At 40.3% G+C, this 17,425-nt stretch overlaps 1 protein-coding gene across 5 annotated transcripts in view; it reads right to left on the bottom strand.

Annotated features, from left to right (window-relative positions):
* Positions 1-569: 569 nt before the first annotated feature.
* The window catches only part of SMYD4 (SET and MYND domain containing 4), a 42,683-nt gene continuing 25,827 nt past the window's right edge, over positions 570-17,425 (bottom strand). For 4 of the 5 annotated variants that reach the window (XM_079130815.1, XM_079130814.1, XM_079130816.1 and 1 more), the window contains 6 exons: positions 8,094-8,276; positions 7,477-7,640; positions 5,682-5,814; positions 4,697-4,813; positions 4,087-4,210; positions 571-2,400 (listed from right to left, as the gene is read on the bottom strand). In XM_079130815.1, the coding sequence (XP_078986941.1) occupies positions 2,244-2,400; positions 4,087-4,210; positions 4,697-4,813; positions 5,682-5,814; positions 7,477-7,640; positions 8,094-8,276 (878 nt within the window). In that variant the 3' untranslated portion in view covers positions 571-2,243. Of the gene's footprint in view, positions 2,401-4,086; positions 4,211-4,696; positions 4,814-5,681; positions 5,815-7,476; positions 7,641-8,093; positions 8,277-17,425 lie in introns of all 5 variants that reach the window. The other variant, XM_079130818.1, reaches the window with a different exon arrangement.

The following is a 17,425-nucleotide window of genomic DNA, read 5'->3' as shown; positions in this document are numbered from 1 at the left end:
TTATGTATTAGGACTACTAATCCTTCAGGAAAGGAAGGCATCTCCCATACCCACAATCACTGAAGCATGTTGTCTAAGTTAAGTTTCTATTACTATAAAAATATCTGAGATAATTAGTAAGCAAAGAGTTCTGCCAAGTGTGGTGGTGCATGCCTGTAATTCTAGCTACTCAGGAGGTTGAGGCAGGAGTACTGCAAGTTCAAGGACAGCCTGGACAACTAAGATCCAAAGTAGCACATGCTTTTTAATAAACCATACTATGATTTTTGGGGGGAGAGTACTGGGAATTGAACTGAGGTGCTTATTAACCACTGAGCTATATACCCAGCCCTTTTTATTTTGAGACAGAATCTCACTAAGTTGCTTAGGGCCTCACTAATTTGCTGAGGCTGGCTTTGAATTGTGATCCTCCTGTCTCAGCCTCCCAAGCCACTGGGATTACAGGAATACACCATCACACCCAGCCCTTTTTATTTTATTTTACTTATTTGGTACTAGGGATTGAACCTAGGGATTAACCACTGAGCCATATCCCCAGTTCTTTTTATTTTTTTAAATTTTGAGACAGGGCCTCACTGTTGCCCAGGCTAGCCTTGAACTTATGATCCTTCTGCCTCAACTTCCTGAGTATCTGGGATTACAGATGTGTACCTGGCTAGAAATACTTTTTTTTAATCAAGCATTTAAAGAAAGCTTCCAAATACACATAAAATGGGACTTTATATGTAAAATTCTAAATGTATTCTTTAAGGAAGTATACCTACATTACAAAGTATGACAGAGCCTTCTTTAGGAACAGTAAACATGGTAAGTTTTGGAATGGAATAACTACAGAATTATCTGCAATTGACTAAAATTTTTTTCTTGAAAAAATCTCACTAGGTACTCCTTTGCCACAATGAGTTATTAGAGAAGAGAAACCACATTCTGCCTGATTTCCATTCAAGTGTTGGAATGCTAACCTGTATTCTAGACATTTAGATTTTTGGAAAGCTGCTGCCAGGCCTCTTGGGGCTATTCATTTCCTGACTGTAATGCCATGGCAACTGACGGGCACTTCTTGGGCATGGTCAGGGTGGGCAAGGCTTCAAAAGTAGTGTGGACCTGGCATTCCTTCCCACTAACTCATCTGAACCACTTGGTCATCAGTAGTGATATAGCAACAGGGTTCAGACCTAGAGACTCTCACAGCCTTCTGACCAGGATGGGTCAGTGGGATTATTGCTGTATATCCTCATGGAATGCCATCGCTTACCTTTTGCTTCTTGAGTTTGAGACCATGAAAAGCAGCGTCCATACACCCTCAGCACTTTTCTTCTGGTGGCACTGGGGATCGAACCAAGGAGCTCATGACTCTACACTGAACAACATCACCAGGGCCCTCTCAGCATTTTTTTAAGTCCCCCTCCCTCTTTCCCTGTACTCACACAGTATGTATTTCATTTGCCAGCTTGGGGAAGGCTGGTAGGAGTAAGCAGTCTCTTTTCAAGTTTGCTAACAGGTAGAACTCAAAAGGGAGGCACGTGTGTTATTGAATCATTCCTGTGAGTTTAATTCTATTAGCGTTTGGTTAGTGAGTCTCCCAAAACAACTCAGTGAAAACCAGAGAATAAGGAATAGTAAAACAAATACAGAGTTGCCATCACAGGAAGAAACTGTCCAACAATAAAATGGCCCCATATGTATTTTTCTATGTAACAATTTATATTTCCCTGGTTTTAACAAAGGATTTGAGGAAGCTAGATGCTGTAAGTAGAATTCTGTGTCTCTAGGGTTAAGAAGCCAAGTTGGTTTCTTGCTTTATAATTATTTTTCAATTACAATATAACTACTAAGAGTTGAAGTTCCCACTGGAGTGGTATGCAACACTTCATTACTACTAGAAACCATAGGAATGTTCCAGGGAAACAGATTCTCATCATTAAGTGAAATGGAATCTAGCCAAAACCCCAGGCTAACATCCAGATGCCTGTAGATCAGCTACAATCCTTTTAAAGGGCTTGGATTCTCCGGATACTAGTTGTAAGTCTTTTCTGGGGCCTGGGAGTTTTTTATTGGAGAGCAATTAACCACCTCAAGACATATCCATCAAAATAGGTGTGCATCTCCAACTGCAATGTTTTCAGAGTCCTCCTTGCCCCTCATAATGCTCGGCTTGGGATAGCTGGGCAAGTCCTGCCTTCTCTGATGTCATGTCAGTAGCAACAGAATCTCTTTAACTGCCATGATTCCTTTCCAGTGGGTCAGAGTCCTAAAGGCCCTCCAGGGATGGGTGGAAAGTCCAATAAACAGGATCTCATCTTTTGCAGCTCCTGGATCTCATCACTCCAAGGGCCACAGTGTACCAACAGAACTTTCTCTGCCTTTTGTATGGTTTTCAGAGCTTCAGATACTGCAAACCTGAACCAAGGGAGGTGAGAGAAGTCAGTTTAGTCAGTCAAGCAAATGTTAATTGATGGCTTATTCACATACTGTGAAAGACAGAAAGCCATCTAAGTTCATTTCTATCCTCCAGGATCTTACAACCTAGGGTAGATAAGACACTTTCACAAATACACTGCAAGGTGAAGCTTAAGAAAAAAAGCTATGATAAAAAGTATAAAGACTTCAGAATCTTGAGAAAAACAAGCAAATTTAAAGTTCTAATCTGATATTTATGCAAGGTTGTTTATTATTATTATTATTACTACCACCACTACTACCAGGGATTGAACCCAGGGGCACTTAACCACTGAACCACATTTCCAGTCCTTTTGATTTTTTATTTTGAGACAGGGTCTCACTAAGTTGCTTAGGGCCTCACTAAATTCCTGAGGCTGGCCTTGAACTTGTGATCCTCCTGTCGCATCCTCCCGAATCACTGAGACTGTAGGCATGTGCTACCATGCCTGGTTTTTATGCAGTGTTTATGCAGTGTTCATCTTAGGGTAACTTAGTCTACCCTGACCAAAACTCTGCACTCTTTGCTCTCTCTTTGACCAAATGGTCTGCCCATGACTCAATTTTAGGTTTAAGCTTCATAAGCTTCCAACATTTTCTCTTACCAATGTATACCAACGATAGTTTTAAAGTCTGGAGATATTATATCCAGAAATACTAAAATCAGTCCTCCACCGATAATCTCAGTAAAGAAAGTGGGTGAGGCATCACCTTATCAACCCTGCTGTTCCTTATTCTTAATGTTTGTTTGTTTGCTTATTTGTGTATATGGTGGTATCGGAGTTTGAACCCAGGGCCTCATGAATGCTAGGCAAGTGCTCTCTGACTGGTATGTACCAGGGATTGAACCCAGGGGTGCTTAACCACAGAGCCACATCCTCAGCCCTTTTTATTTTTTATTTTGTGAAAGGGTCTTAATAAGTTGCTTAGGGCCTAGTTAAGTTACTAAGGTTGGCTTTGAACTTGTGATCCTCCTGCATCAGCCTCCTGAGCCACTGGAATTACAGGCATGCACCAGTGCACCTGGCCCAGTTCCTTCTTGTAACTTTTAAAGCAGGATTTTTCAACCTTGACATGACTGCTCTCTGGGGATAGATAACTCTTTTCTCTGGGGCCTCTCCTGTATATTGTGGGGGATTTAGCAGCACCTCCAGCCTCTATCCAATAGATGCTAGTAGTACCCCTTAATCCCAAGAATGGCAGTTGAAACTACTTCCAGACAGTGCCAAATACTGTCTGTGGGCAAATTCATTCCTGGTTGAAAACAACTACTTTAAAAGGAATAGGATGCAAACTAGGGAAAAGGCAGAGCCCCTGGAGTTGAGGGTGTTGGAAATGAGAGGCAAGGAGGTGTGATTAACCAGAGAGGAATGAAAAGGACTGCTATGCTGGCGGGTGGTGGGGCTGCCAGGCAAGTCCCCCCTGGGAAATTTACTTCAGATTTAAGTGCTTTCCCTGTGTCTCTCAGGAGGAAAATTTAAAGCTTCAAGTTTGTCTATAAAACAGAAGGCAAAGATATCTTCAAAAGAGGAAAGAAAAAAGTTTCAACATGCTTAAAAGCACCATAGAAAACATACACAGAAGGACCCAGTGAAAAACAGGGCAATATGTGCCCTGGCAAAGCACTAGGAAAAGGGACAGACTCACCCATTGAACAAGACTTGGGCCAGTTTGAAGAGTTCATGGCCCATTTCAACACTGGATGGCCCATGGCGAGCCTCAACCACTCGGAGACTTTTCTGTAGGTGGGTAGCTGACTTTTGCCAATCTCCTGTCAGAAAAAAGAAAAATCTTGCTCCTGTAATGAACCATAGTCAAGCTGGGTGTGGTGGCTCATGCCTGTAATTCTAGCAGCTCAGGAGGCTGAGGCAGGAGGATCACAAGTTCAAAGCCAGCCTCAGAAACTTAGCAAGGCCCTGTCTCAAAATATAAAAAGGGCTGGGGATTTGGCTCAGAGGGTAAATACCTCTGGGTTCAATCCCTGGCGTGCATGCACGTGTGCACACATGCACACAAGAACAACCACACTCAAGGGCCAGGAATGTAGCTCAGTGGTAGAGTATTTGCCTAGCATGCACAAGCCCTGGGTTCAATCCTCAGAACTGCAAAAACAGAGGCAACTTGGATAAATTTCCAGGGTGTAGAAAGCCAAATGGAAGGGAGAGCAGCCTCAGTTTAAAGACTGAAAGAACTGACCAGAAAAGGTGAGGAATAGGACAAAACACACAAGGTAGGAAATGAAAGCATGTGCCAATACCTAAGGCAGCATAGGCTTGAGCCAGGTCATCCTCAATTTCTCCCACCATGGTGTGCTCGGGAGACAGGAAGCTCTCTGCATCGCGCTGGCACCCCAACAACTGCTGAATGGCTTGTTCTGTTAATTAAAAACAAAATAAAACAAAAAATAAGGGCTGGGAGATAGCTCAGTTGGTAGAGTGCTTGCCTTGCAAGCACAAGGCCCCGGTTCAATCCCCAGCACCACAAAGACAAAACAAAACAGCCTCACTACGGACACAGACCCAGTCCTGGAAATGAGAATGTAGGTTTCAAGTTCTGTATATACCGGGCTGAATGTGGAAACTCCCCCTTCTTTCCTTGGGTTGTTACCTCTTCCCATGATGTCAAGCTCTAGTTTTCAACAGTAAGCAGGAATCTAAAAGCTACCCTTTCGAAGAGAGGCTTCTTTCCTTTTCCTTCTTCTTTTTTTTTTTTTGGTGGTGTTGTGATGCTGAGGATCAAACCCAGGACCTCATGTGTGATGCTAGGCAAGTACTCTACCACTGACTGAGCTACAACCAGCCCAAGAACAGGATTCTTATCTCAGGGCACATGCCTCACTGCTCTCTGGAAGAGACAGGCCCTGATGAGGGCAGAACAACCTTCGTAGGAAGTTAGGTCATTAAGTCTGTGGAGTTAAAATAAATGACACTGAACTTCTGGAATTGCACAAAGCTCATGAAGTCAGAGATAATCCTACAGCGGTCAGCATAAGTTCCGATAGTTGTAACTTAGCTATCTGATGCCTAAGACAACAACAGCTTGAACCATGTGGCACTTTTTCAAGGACACCAGTTTGAACTGGTTAGGGTTTATTCTCACTGGCCTATATAGCCATCTTGTGGCTGGTATAGGGATAATTAAATTCAGTTTTTCAATCATTCCTGATATATTTGAGTGCAAGATGTTACGAGAATAAATGAAAGAGAAGGGGTTGGAGAATCGAAGCAGGGAGCCAGTCTCACCTAGTTTACCACTTCTGAGAAGCTTCTGGGCCATCCCAACCTGGTGCTGAAGGTCTTGTAACTGAGAGACCAGGTGATCCCTGCTGACGGATTTTGTACAAGATTTGTTGCCACAGCTCAGCACATCATCTCCCTGTGGAAGTCAGCACTGTCTTTATTCCTATACTGGAGTCAGATATTAATATTGCATGTGCTTACATTACAGGATCACTGACATGATGGGGAAAGAGGTTCCTATAATAATACATCAGGATCAAAGCCTGACTGAATTTTGTCTGATAGTAACTATTCCAATGAAAGCAATAGTTGATCTAATCCTGAGATTTAATTTCTGAGAATTGTTCCAGAATAGTTCACAATTTCTTTCCATTTCAGCAGCCACTCTCTTACCTCTCTTTGGGACCAGGCCTTTGGTGACAAACACATTTCTAGTGGTTATAAAAATGTCAACAGAGCTGGATGGTGCGAGCCTATAATCCAAGCTACTCAGAAAGCTTAGGCAAGAGGACTCAAGTTTGAGGCTAGCCTGGGCCACTTAGCAAGACCATCTCAAAATAAAATCTAAAAAAATGGCTAGGGTATAGCTTGTGGATAGAGCACTTGCCTAGCAATGCACAAGGCCCTGGGTTTCATCTCCAGCACCACAGCACCACCACCACCAAGAACAAAACAACAACAACAAAAAAATAAACCCATAAAAAAACCAATACCAAAAGGTGCTAGGTGAGGCCTCCCCACATTCGACCTTAGGTTTGCAACTCTAGCTTTCCAGCATAATTAGCTCTGTCTTTCCTAAGAACACTGTTTTCTCTGGCAGAGGAGTAAACCTGAGATGGGCATTTGCTGTGTTTAAGATGCCAATATCTATGCCATCATTTGGTAAAAGCAACCCAATTTCTCCTGGGAAATCCCTTAATTCCTTCCATAATTAATGTCCCGTAGCTGAGGTGTTGGGCATGTGGCTTAGATGTGACCCATTCCTCTGACCCAAATGGCTGGAGGACAACTGTGGGCTCTGATTTTACTTCAGTCACAGTCACTGGGTTAATGACACAGTAAGACTTTTGCCCAGACTGTGTTGGAGTGGCACACATTTTCATCCTCCTGGTCAGGGAGGACAAGGAGGTTGAGCTGCTGGCAGCTCTTGCATGGGGAGAGGAAAGTCTGTCTGATGGTGGGGCTAGCACAGAGGGAATGGAGCTGAAAGAGGCAGTCGGAAAAATGGGGTCCTGGTGACATTATCTGAGCCCCTGAATCAAAATGGATCTGAAGTAGTCCTAAAAAAGGATTTATCTTTTCTTTTCTTTTTTTTTCTTTAAATGATACTGAGGATCTAATTCAGGGGTGCTTTACCACTAAGATACACACCCAGTATTATTATTATTATTTTTAAAATTTGAGACAGGGTCTAAGTTGTCCAGGCTGGTCTCTAACGTGTGATTCTCCTACCTCCGACTCCCAAGTTGCTGGGATTACAGGCATGCACCACTGTGCCTGGCTGCTCTGGGACTTCTCCATGATTTAGTTGAGCAAATAAATTGGCAGTCTTTTTTTCTCCCCCTTAAATCAGTTTAGGTGGAATTTTCTGTCATTTGCAAAAGAAACATCACTAAATCCAACCTTTCCCTATGGTTCCTTTGAAGGGACAACCCACGTGTGGGCCTGATTTGTTAAAACAGAAGTGATATTATTGTTCTCGGGACCCAGAGGCCCCCAGCAGCTTCCTCCTAAAGTTTGACGACCTTTGGGCTAACTGACCTTCAAGAGCAACAGAGAAGGGAGAAGGGAGATTTACCTGCATGAGCGTTCTGCAACTGTTACAACAGAATGCTTCCCACCTGGGCCCTGCAGCTGTTCTGAGCTCCTCAGTGTGACAGGCTGGACAGCTGCAGTCAAAGTAGTACTGAGACCTCAGCTTCTGCTGTCTTTCAGCAACACCCATCCAGCTTTTGTGAGGCCCTGGAGAGAGATCACCCTCAGTGAAGACTTTAAGCAAGAGAGTTCGACACCACTTAAGAGCCTTCAGCAGAGCTGAGAGTCAGGACAATTATTCATCATGACAGATAACCTTTACTCAAACATTTGTGAAACTGAATGCTGAAAAAATAAGCGTCCACGTTGCTGGGACAGGAAGAAAAAGAAGCTGAGAAGGTGCTCTTAGTCCCTTTTCAGTATAGGAAGCTCTTAGGAATTAAGCGAGTGATGATAGCTTTGTCATGATATGGCTTCATACTGTGCTAAGAAGGTTTTTCTTTTCTTTCTTTCTTTTTCCCCCTCCAGCCTGAGGATGCATTGCCTTTTCCAGGAAACCAACACTTTACAGGGGAAGGCACCTGCCCATTTGCTTGTTCCTCTGCACCCTGTCCTTTTAGCTGGTGAAGGATAGGACAGTGGTGAGGAGGTCTGGCTCACCATAGCAGTGGAGAATCTCTTGTCCTTTTCTAATCCTTTGTGCTGCCCGAATGGTGGCAACGGTGCTGGTGAAGGACACACTGGTGTTGGGGCTGCAGGAGTGGTTCAGGAGGCTGACAACAGGGAAGATGCCTGTGGCAAGGCGTACTTGCCTGCTGTTGGCAATGATGCTCTCTTTAGATTCTGAAAGTACAAGAGGCAGAAGGAGGGCTGGGGAGATAGCTCAGCTGGTAGAGTGCTTGGCTCGTAAGCACAAGGCCCTGACTTCGATCCCCAGTACCGCAAAAAAAAAAAAAAAAAAAAAAAAGAGGCAGAAGAAAAATGTATCAGAACATTCTTGAGATGAGCTACGCAGCTGGGCCTGAAGCCCATCTGAGTCATGGCTCCACAGCCAGATACAATATAAATTGGATGAAACATGACTCACAACAAATTCTGGTCCCCAGGAAGCAAAGCGAACGAACACAAGAAAAGTCCACTGGAATCCTGGAACCTAGCCATTGTGTCTCTATACCACACACACAAAAACCCTAAGATTAGAATTTATAAAATAAATAATAAAAAGGCATTATCAGTAGGGAGCCTTCTAGACAGTTTCATAATATTCACAAGGACATAGAAACTAGAGTACATGTTGGCATTATTTCCCAAAGACTAAGTGCTTTTGTTTAATAGGTCTTTGGATGGTTACTAGAACAAGTGGCTTAGCTACCACAGCAAACTTTATATATTTAAGTAGACTTAAGTGTAAATAAAAAAAAAAACAAAAACAAAACAGTATTTTTTCTGGGTACAGAAGCACTTGCCTATAATTCCAATTCGGAGGGCTGAGGCAGCAGAATTGCAAAGTTCGAGGCCAGCCTCAGCATCTTAGCAAGACCCTCCCTCAAAAAAAAAAAAAAAAAAAAAAGGTTGGGTTGTAGCTCAGTGGTAGAGGGTAGAGGAGTTACATGGTAGAGTAACCTGTGTTCAGTCCCCAATTTTTAAAAGAATCAATATTCTTTACATTCACTTCTCCATCCTGCTCTTTGTCACACTTTTATGGGAAACCAGTTAGCAGTAATTTTTATGGAAGCTGACTGTCTATACTAGCTTTACTGAAGACAGTCTCATGCTCCAAATAATCTCTTTGCTGCACAATTAACCAGTAACTTAACTGTATGATTGAAAATCAGGAAGAAAGAAAAAGGTCTCCAGGTAGTGAGGCTGTTGTGCACCAAAGCTCATGTACTTATGTTCACATGTGAGTTCTTTGACTCATGTGCTGGCCAATGTGTTAGATTTCTCTCTGTGACCTGAGAAAAGTAACTTAAAAAGAGGAAAAGTTTATTTTGGCTCATGGTTTCAGAAGGTTCAGCCCATGGTTGCCTGGTCCTGTTATTTTGGGCCTTTGGTGATACAGTGCATCCTGACAGGAATACGTGGCAAAAGCAGTGTCTCATCTCATGGTGGCCAGAAAATGGAAAGGGAAGGGAAGGGAAGGGGGAGGGTCCCAATATTCCCTTCAAGGGGACACCCTCAATAACCTTATTTCCTTCCATTAGGACCCACTTCCTAAAGGTCCCACCACCTCCCAATAGTGCCACAGACTGGCAACCAAGCCTTTAGCAGATGTGCCTGTGGGGGACATTTAAGACCCAAACCGTAAACAACAGCTATTTGCTTTTACTTCAGACACAGTGCTAATTGATTTGATTATGTAGTTTCTCAGGCCATAAAAGTTCAGAAGCAGACAACTAATACTGGGAGACTGTAAGAGGCAGGCTTTTCTGACAATGGCAAAGGGGACAGGTAACAGAATCAGGATGGAGGAAGAAAACTCACATAAGAGTTAATAGCTTTGGGGCAAACAAGAATACCAGTACGGGAACACTAGCATGGTGGCCACATCTGTAATCCCAGTTACTTTGGAGGCTGAGGCAGGAGGATTGCAAATTTGAGGTCAGCCTTAGCAACTTAGTCAGGACCTAAGTAATTTTATGAGATCCAGTCTCAATATAAAAAGGGCTGGGGATGTGGCTCAGTGGTAAAGAGACCCAGATTAAATTTTTGGTATTTAAAAAAAAAGAAGACACTAGTACCACTCAATATTGAGGTAGTGGGGATTGAACCTAGGAGCACTTTACCTCTCAGCTACATCCTCAGCCCTTTTTATTTTTTAATTTTGAGACAGGTTCTTGCTAAGTTGCTGAGGCTGGTCTCAAACTTACAATCCTCCTGCCTCAGCCTCCTGAGTCACTGGGATTACAGATGTACACCACTGTGCCCAGTGTCACTCAAGTTTTATCATACTTGTTATATTTTACCTAACCAGAGGCTCCTAGATAGACAGCATACGTGCATGGGTTTTTGTAAGAGCCACACATATCCCAGGAGCATGTATGTTATGGCTAACCTTGGTCATCCAGAAAGGCTTAAATTATGTTCAGTAGCCTCAGTGTAAGCATGAGGAAAATCATGTATTCAGCAGACTGGCTGAAATATGAAAGATATTGATACTTAAAGGGAAACAGTTTTCTAGAAAACTGGAAAGCCATTAGATAATTGTGATATTACTGTGCATATGCTAGGAATCTCAACAAACCATTTACCAAAGAAATAAATATTCTAAATATAAATGTAATGAATATAGAAAATATCATGAACCATCATGTGAAAATGTTCTACAAAGGAAAACATTAAATATAGGAATTATGTTGTCTCTCTGCAGACAATTCTATTATCTGTTGCTATGGGGGACAAGAATAGAACAAGTAAATACAATTCACAGGGAATCCAAATGCCTTGATTTTAGTCAATAATTCTACAAACTGTATTAAAACCTTTCATCAGAACTTCTCCTAAGTGCTTGACTAATTTTAGTTTCCTCTCTTCCATCCTCCCCCCTTGTCTGAGTCTACCTTCTGGAGTATGTGCTAATGAGCAGTGAAAATGCTAAAAGGTAGGCAGCAGGAAGGAGCAGTGCAGGGCATGAACAATTTGTAGTCTGAATAATCAGCCTCGGCATAATTAAAAGTAGACTTGCATTCCCAACTACTGATAACTGGCAATCTATATTAGAACAGTTGCTAAAATTTTCCCAGAAAAAATGATCACAATACAGTGAGTAATAATGTCAGCTTTGTGAATTATTTATAGATCATCCTCTAGCAGAAGTAAGCCCAGGAACTGAGTGGGGTACTTATGTCAGAGTTGAATGTCTCTCTAATTATTTCTAAAAAATTAAGTATTGATTTTTAAAAATCGCTCAATATTTTGCATTAGTCATCTATTAGTAGAGATAATAGAAAGTGAGAATATGTATGTACCTTATCAACTAAACCTAATGTGTGACATTTTGTATTTAAAAAAAAAAGAGGGAGTGATTCTTTACAAAGGCTGTCTTGCTAATATCCCTAGTGCATTTAAAATGGGATTTAAGTTAAAAAAAATTCATGGTACTTCCAGAATCTATCTATTCTGGTCCATATTTTGTAAAACCACAACTCTGTGTGTCAAGTAAACAAGGAACCACACTAAAGGCAGATTTCTGGGTTGTTGAAGAGTAAAAGCAAAGGGCAGTGAAGTGATGTGAAGCTACTCAGGGCCTTATTAAGCCTTCTTTTGACGTGAATCCAGATGCATTATGGATGTGACGTTCCCAATGAGACAGAACCATGCACACCTGTATCAAAGTCTAGGATGTCATCGGTGGCCAGTTCTGTCCCTTGAGATGGGCACCATAGAGAGGTTTCCAAGGAGCTTTGATTAAAAAGGATTTATGAAAAGATAATAATATACATTTTTATAGGTTTTTGTCAAAGTCTATCCTAGTTAACACTTTAATCCTTCTGTGCTACTAATGAAACAGCTGCTAATGAAATTCAATGAGAACACTAAACTGGGAGGTGTTGGAACCCCAAAGAAATAATAAAAAGGGATATAACAAGATTAGAAATATGAGCAGACTAAAACAGAATTAGATTGAATTAAAAAATGAAAGTGAACATTGCTGGTGGGCATGTAACTGGTAAAACTTACCTGGAGGGCAATTTTGAAAATGTATGAAGTGCCTTAAAATGCTCATAAAAAAAAGTTCCTAGCATTTGGATTATTTTTGTTATAAAAAACTAATTAGAATTACAAAAGAAATACATGGTAGTCAGAAAAAAATTTAAAATCCTACAATTAGATGGGTGTGGTGGCGCATGCCTGTAATTCCAGTTTCTCTGAAGGCTGAGTCAGTAGGATAGCAAGTTCAAGGCCAGTCTCGGTAACTTAGTGAGATCCTGTCTCAAAAAAATAAATAATAAAGAGGGTTGAGATGTAGCTCTCCCCTGGGTTCAATCTCCAGTGCTTCAAACAAAAAAAACGAAAACCCTTGAAAGTTAGAGATAATGATAATCATCCTGTTAGATAGATATAACATTTTGGTGTATTTTCTCAGTCTTCTTTCCAGGTTTATGTATAGAACTTTTTTTTTGTACCAGGGATTGAACCCAGGGACACTTTACCACTGAGCCACATCCCTATCCCTTTTTTATATTTTATTTTAAGACAGGGTCTCACTGAGTTGCTTAGGGCCTTGCTAAATTGCTGAGGCTGGCTTTGAACTCAAGATTCTCCTGCTTGTTTCCTGAACTTATGGGAATACGGGCATGTGACACCATACCCAGCTATACATGGAATTTTTAACATTATTGGCAACATGGTGCACATGGTGATTTGTAATTTATTTCTCTTCTTGTAATATATCATGGTCATTTTTTTATACTCTAATCTAAAATGCATATGTTAGGGCTGGGGATGCAGCTTAATGGTGGAACATTTGCCAAGCATGTGAGGCCCTAGGTTTGATTCTAGCACTGCAAACAAAACAAAAACAAATGCATATTATAATTAAGCAAACAAACCAACAAAACAATTCTTCCAATCTTAAGAAGCAAAACAATGGTATCTTGTTTTAATTTCTAGCATGATTTGAGATTGACCAATTTTATTACTACTTTATGATAAAGTACTTGTTCATGTGCATTTAAAAAAAAAATATATATATATATATTTTAGTTGTAGGTGAACACAATACCTTTATTTATTTGTGGTGCTGAGGATTGAACCTAGAGCCTCACACATGCTAGGCAAGTGCTCTACCACTGAGTCACAACCCCAACTCTCAAGTGCATTTTAAAAAGCTTTACTGGGATATAATTCATCTACTATAAAATTCATCCATCTTAAGTGTACAATTCAATGATTTGGGGGGGGGATTTACATAATTATGCAGCCATTACCACAATCCAGTTTTAGAACATTTAGAACATCACTATGCAGACTTTTAAAGACTCATTTTAAGAGTTTTATCATTGCTAGAGATGTTACTCATTTTGTCATTCACATCTTAATTTTTGTTTATGGGTTTTTTTTAGGGGTAAGAATGTTAAAACAACAGTTTCATTTGTTCACAATTCCATGTGCCAGCAATTTTGGCTAAGCTCCGTGGAATGCTTTTTTCTGCTGGTTTTATCTAGAGATTACTCATGTGATTGCTTTTATCTGGCAGAAGGTCTTTTCTCCTTAAGGAGCCTTGTTCATGTGATGATACCATCATTTCAAAGAGGTGACAGGGGAAGTTACAAGGCTTCTTGTGCTTTAGACTCAAAAGTTATACAATGTTACTTTTACTGCATTCCATTGGTCAAAGCAAGTTACATAACTAGCCCACATTCAAGGGAAAGGGAAAGATCTTCCACTTTTTAAAAAAATTACCTTTATTTTATTTATTTATTTTTCTGTGGTGCTGAGGATCAAACCCAGTGCCTCACATATGCTAGGCAAGTGCTTTACCACTGAGCCACAACCACAGCCCAATACACTACTTCTTGCCAAAAGAAAAGTAATGTCAAGCTGCAAAGTGGCAAACAGGATGGGAGAAATCCTTGTGGTTATCTTTGGAAATAATCTTCTCCAGAGACTTTAAAGCTCACTGAGTCCTCTCCTTATGTAGGAACACCCTGAGACACAGAGGAGTTCAAGAATCAGGTCTTTTGTATCCCAGTCCAACATTTTCATTCCTTCAAGGTCTTATTTCACCTGCATCCTTTACCTTAATTAATTTATTTATAGACACGGTCTCTCTCTGTTGTTCAGGTTGGTTTAATACTCTCAATTCTCCTGCTTCAGTCTCCAAATAGCTGAGATTACATGCGTTCACTACGACACCAGGCTATCATTTATCTTCTTTACCCTTTATGACGAACCCACCCTCACCCTATGGTCTTGGGGATTAAAGCATCATGGTGATTTGAGAGATATACTCCCAGACCCCCATCATGGTATTTTAATATTTGGTATTTAGGTAGTCAAATCTTTTAATTGCCTGAATTTGGTATTATATACTTTAAGAAGCCTTGCCCATCCTGACTATATAAATGTTCACTTACCTTCTTTTAGATATTTTACGGGGGTTTAATTTAAATTTTTAAATAAATAGTTTTTATTTTCACTTAATGGTGTCATACTCTACTGCAAGTGTTTTTATTTCACTTAAAACTAGATTTTGTACATCTTCCCTTATTAGTGTTACCTTATTTTTCTTGGCAGACATAATTTCTGTTGTATAGTTCTACTAGGGTTTTATGTCAGTCATTTGGGAGTTGGTTTGTTTCCAGGGTGGGTCATGACAGGCAGGACTCCAGTGAGCCTATTTCCTCTGATCCCGAGAGACTGTGGGGGTGGCACAGAGGTTGGACTGTCAGTGAAGAGACCCACAGCACTTTCTTAGCTCTTCATTATGGGCTCTTTCAAGCACTGGTTTATTATAAAGCATATTAACAAAGGATATAGATGAAGAGATGCAAGGGCAAGGCATGTGGGAAGGGGTGAGAAGCTTACATCGCCTTCTTTGGGTGTGTTACCCTCCCAAAATCTCCATGTGTTCAGCTATCTCAGAAGTCCTTCCCCCAACCCCGCAAGTAGTACTGGGGATTGAACCCAGAGCATTCTAATATTTTGGGGTGGGGAGTACCAAGGATTGAACGTAGGGGCACTTAACCACTGAGCCACATCTCCAGCTCCTTTTTTTTTTTTTTTTTTTAAATTTTATTTTGACAGAGGGTCTCACTAAGTTGCTGAGGCTGGCTTTGAACCTGTAACTCTCCTGCCTCAGCCATCTAAGCCACTGGGATTTCAGGAATGTGCCACTGCACCCAGTCAGAACATGCTAATATTGAGCTATATCCCCATCCCTGTTTGTTTTTATTTTGAGATAGGATCTTGCTAAATTGCCTACACTGGCCTTGAACTTGGAATTTTCCTGCCTTAGACTGCTGAGTGATTAGACAGGCATGTGCCACAAGATAGGTATTAGGGTGGTCTAATTTTTAAATACTTAACTTTTGGGTTTTTTGGTACTGGAGATTGAACCCAGGGGCAATTTACTACTGTGCTACATCTCCAGCCCTTTTTATTTTTTATTTTGAAATAGGGTCTCACTAAATTGCTTAGGACTTTGCTAACTTGCTGAGGCTGGCCTTGAACTTGCAATCCTCTTGTCTCAGCTTCTTAAATCACTGGGATTACAGGCATGTGCCACTGTGCCCACTCTAAATATTTAACTTTTGGATGATTTGAAGAATATAATACTTACTTGGGGGCTACCATCAGTTCCATATTGCTTTCAATTATTGTAGCTTTAATTGTGGTATACAATCTGATATTATCAAGACCCTTCAGTGTTCAAATAAAAACACCCACCTATAGTCTTGCTCACTCATTCAAAGAACTTTAGAAAGCTGTCAAGTTTCAAGAAAAGCACAATTGTGATTTTGTTTGAAATTGCATTAAACTGATTAAGTTAATGCAGGGAAACTGCCACTTTTACAGTTTCCAGTCTTTACAATAAGAAGATGGCATATCTCTGTTTATTCAATCCTTTTGTATCCCCCCAAATTAAAATACCTCACACTTCTGGGAGAAACCCTACTTGGTTAGATATTAATATTCCTTTAATAATCTGCAGGATGTGATACAGCAGCGATTTATTTACAGTTTTCACAGCTACATTCACAAGTGAAGAGGACTAGGTTTCTCCATGCTCTGGAATAGTTTATATACCATAGAAACAATTTCTTCTTGAGATAACTTTTTTCAAAATTATGGTCTAATTATCATGCATCAATAAAAAATATATTAAAAGCAAAAATTATAGCTAAGTATGTTCCTTAAAATTTTTTTGTGGGCTGGGGCTGGGGTTGTAGCTCAGTGGGAGAGTGCTTGCCTGGTATGTGCGACATATTGGGTTCAATTCTCAGCACCACATATAAATAAGTAAAATAAAGGTCCATTGACAACTAAAAAATATTAAAAAAAAAAAAAAAGTTTTTTGTGATGGGTGTGATAGTGCACACCTATAATCCCAGGAACTTAAGAGGCTGAAGTAGGAGGTTCACAAGTTCAAGGCCCAGCCTCAGCAACTTAGCAAGACTCTGTCTCAAAAAAAAAAAAAAAAAAAAAAAGCTGTCTATTTAATATTTCCAAATTGAATAACCTAAAATTGTATTATTTATTTTTTAAGGAGATAGGGTCTTACTATGTTGCCCAGGCTGGCCTCAAACTCTTGGGCTCAAGCAATCTTCCTGCCTCAGCCTCCTAAGTAGCTTGAACTACAGGCATGTGTAACTGTACCTGGCACCAAAGTTTTTCACATTTGAAAATGAATTTACAAAATATCTCCTTTATTGTTCAAAATTTTGTGGACTTCCCCAACCCCTGAACAGATTTCTTAGATTTGCCAGATCTTTGTCCATATCAAGCATTTGTAAGCTGAAATCTATAGTCTAAGAATCAATTTTACATTTTTAAGTGGTTGAAAAAAAAAATACAAAAGAACAATTCTTCTGGAATGTGAAAAATTACAAAAATGCAAATTTCTCATTCATTTGTGTATTGTCCATAGCTGTTTGTGACACACAGCAGAGGTGGATAGCTGCAATGCAGACCACACGGCCTCTAAACCCTAAAATGTTTACTATCTGGCCCTTTATAGAAAAGTTTGTGACTTCTGATCTACGGGATACAAGCTTAGATAGATAGATAGATGCCTACTAAATCCCCTAGCTTATTATGTTATCTTGGTTTTTAGACCCTTAATATATTTGATCAGTCAAAGTCAGAGTGGTACATGAAATTTTTTCACAACAATGGAAACAATCTTCTCCTTATATATGTAACCATTTTTGTTTTATAGATATGCTTCTGAGAGCAAAGGCTGATGATATATTTCAGTGTGGAGAGTCTCCTTTATAAAAATAAAATGCTTTCTTTGTTTTACTATGTATCTTACCTTGAGTTCTATT

Source organism: Sciurus vulgaris (genome assembly GCF_902686455.1).
Source record: "Sciurus vulgaris genome assembly, chromosome: 3".
Lineage (NCBI taxonomy): Eukaryota > Metazoa > Chordata > Mammalia > Rodentia > Sciuridae > Sciurus > Sciurus vulgaris.
The sequence above is the reverse complement of the archived record's forward strand: the minus strand, read 5'-3'. Positions and strand labels throughout refer to the sequence as shown.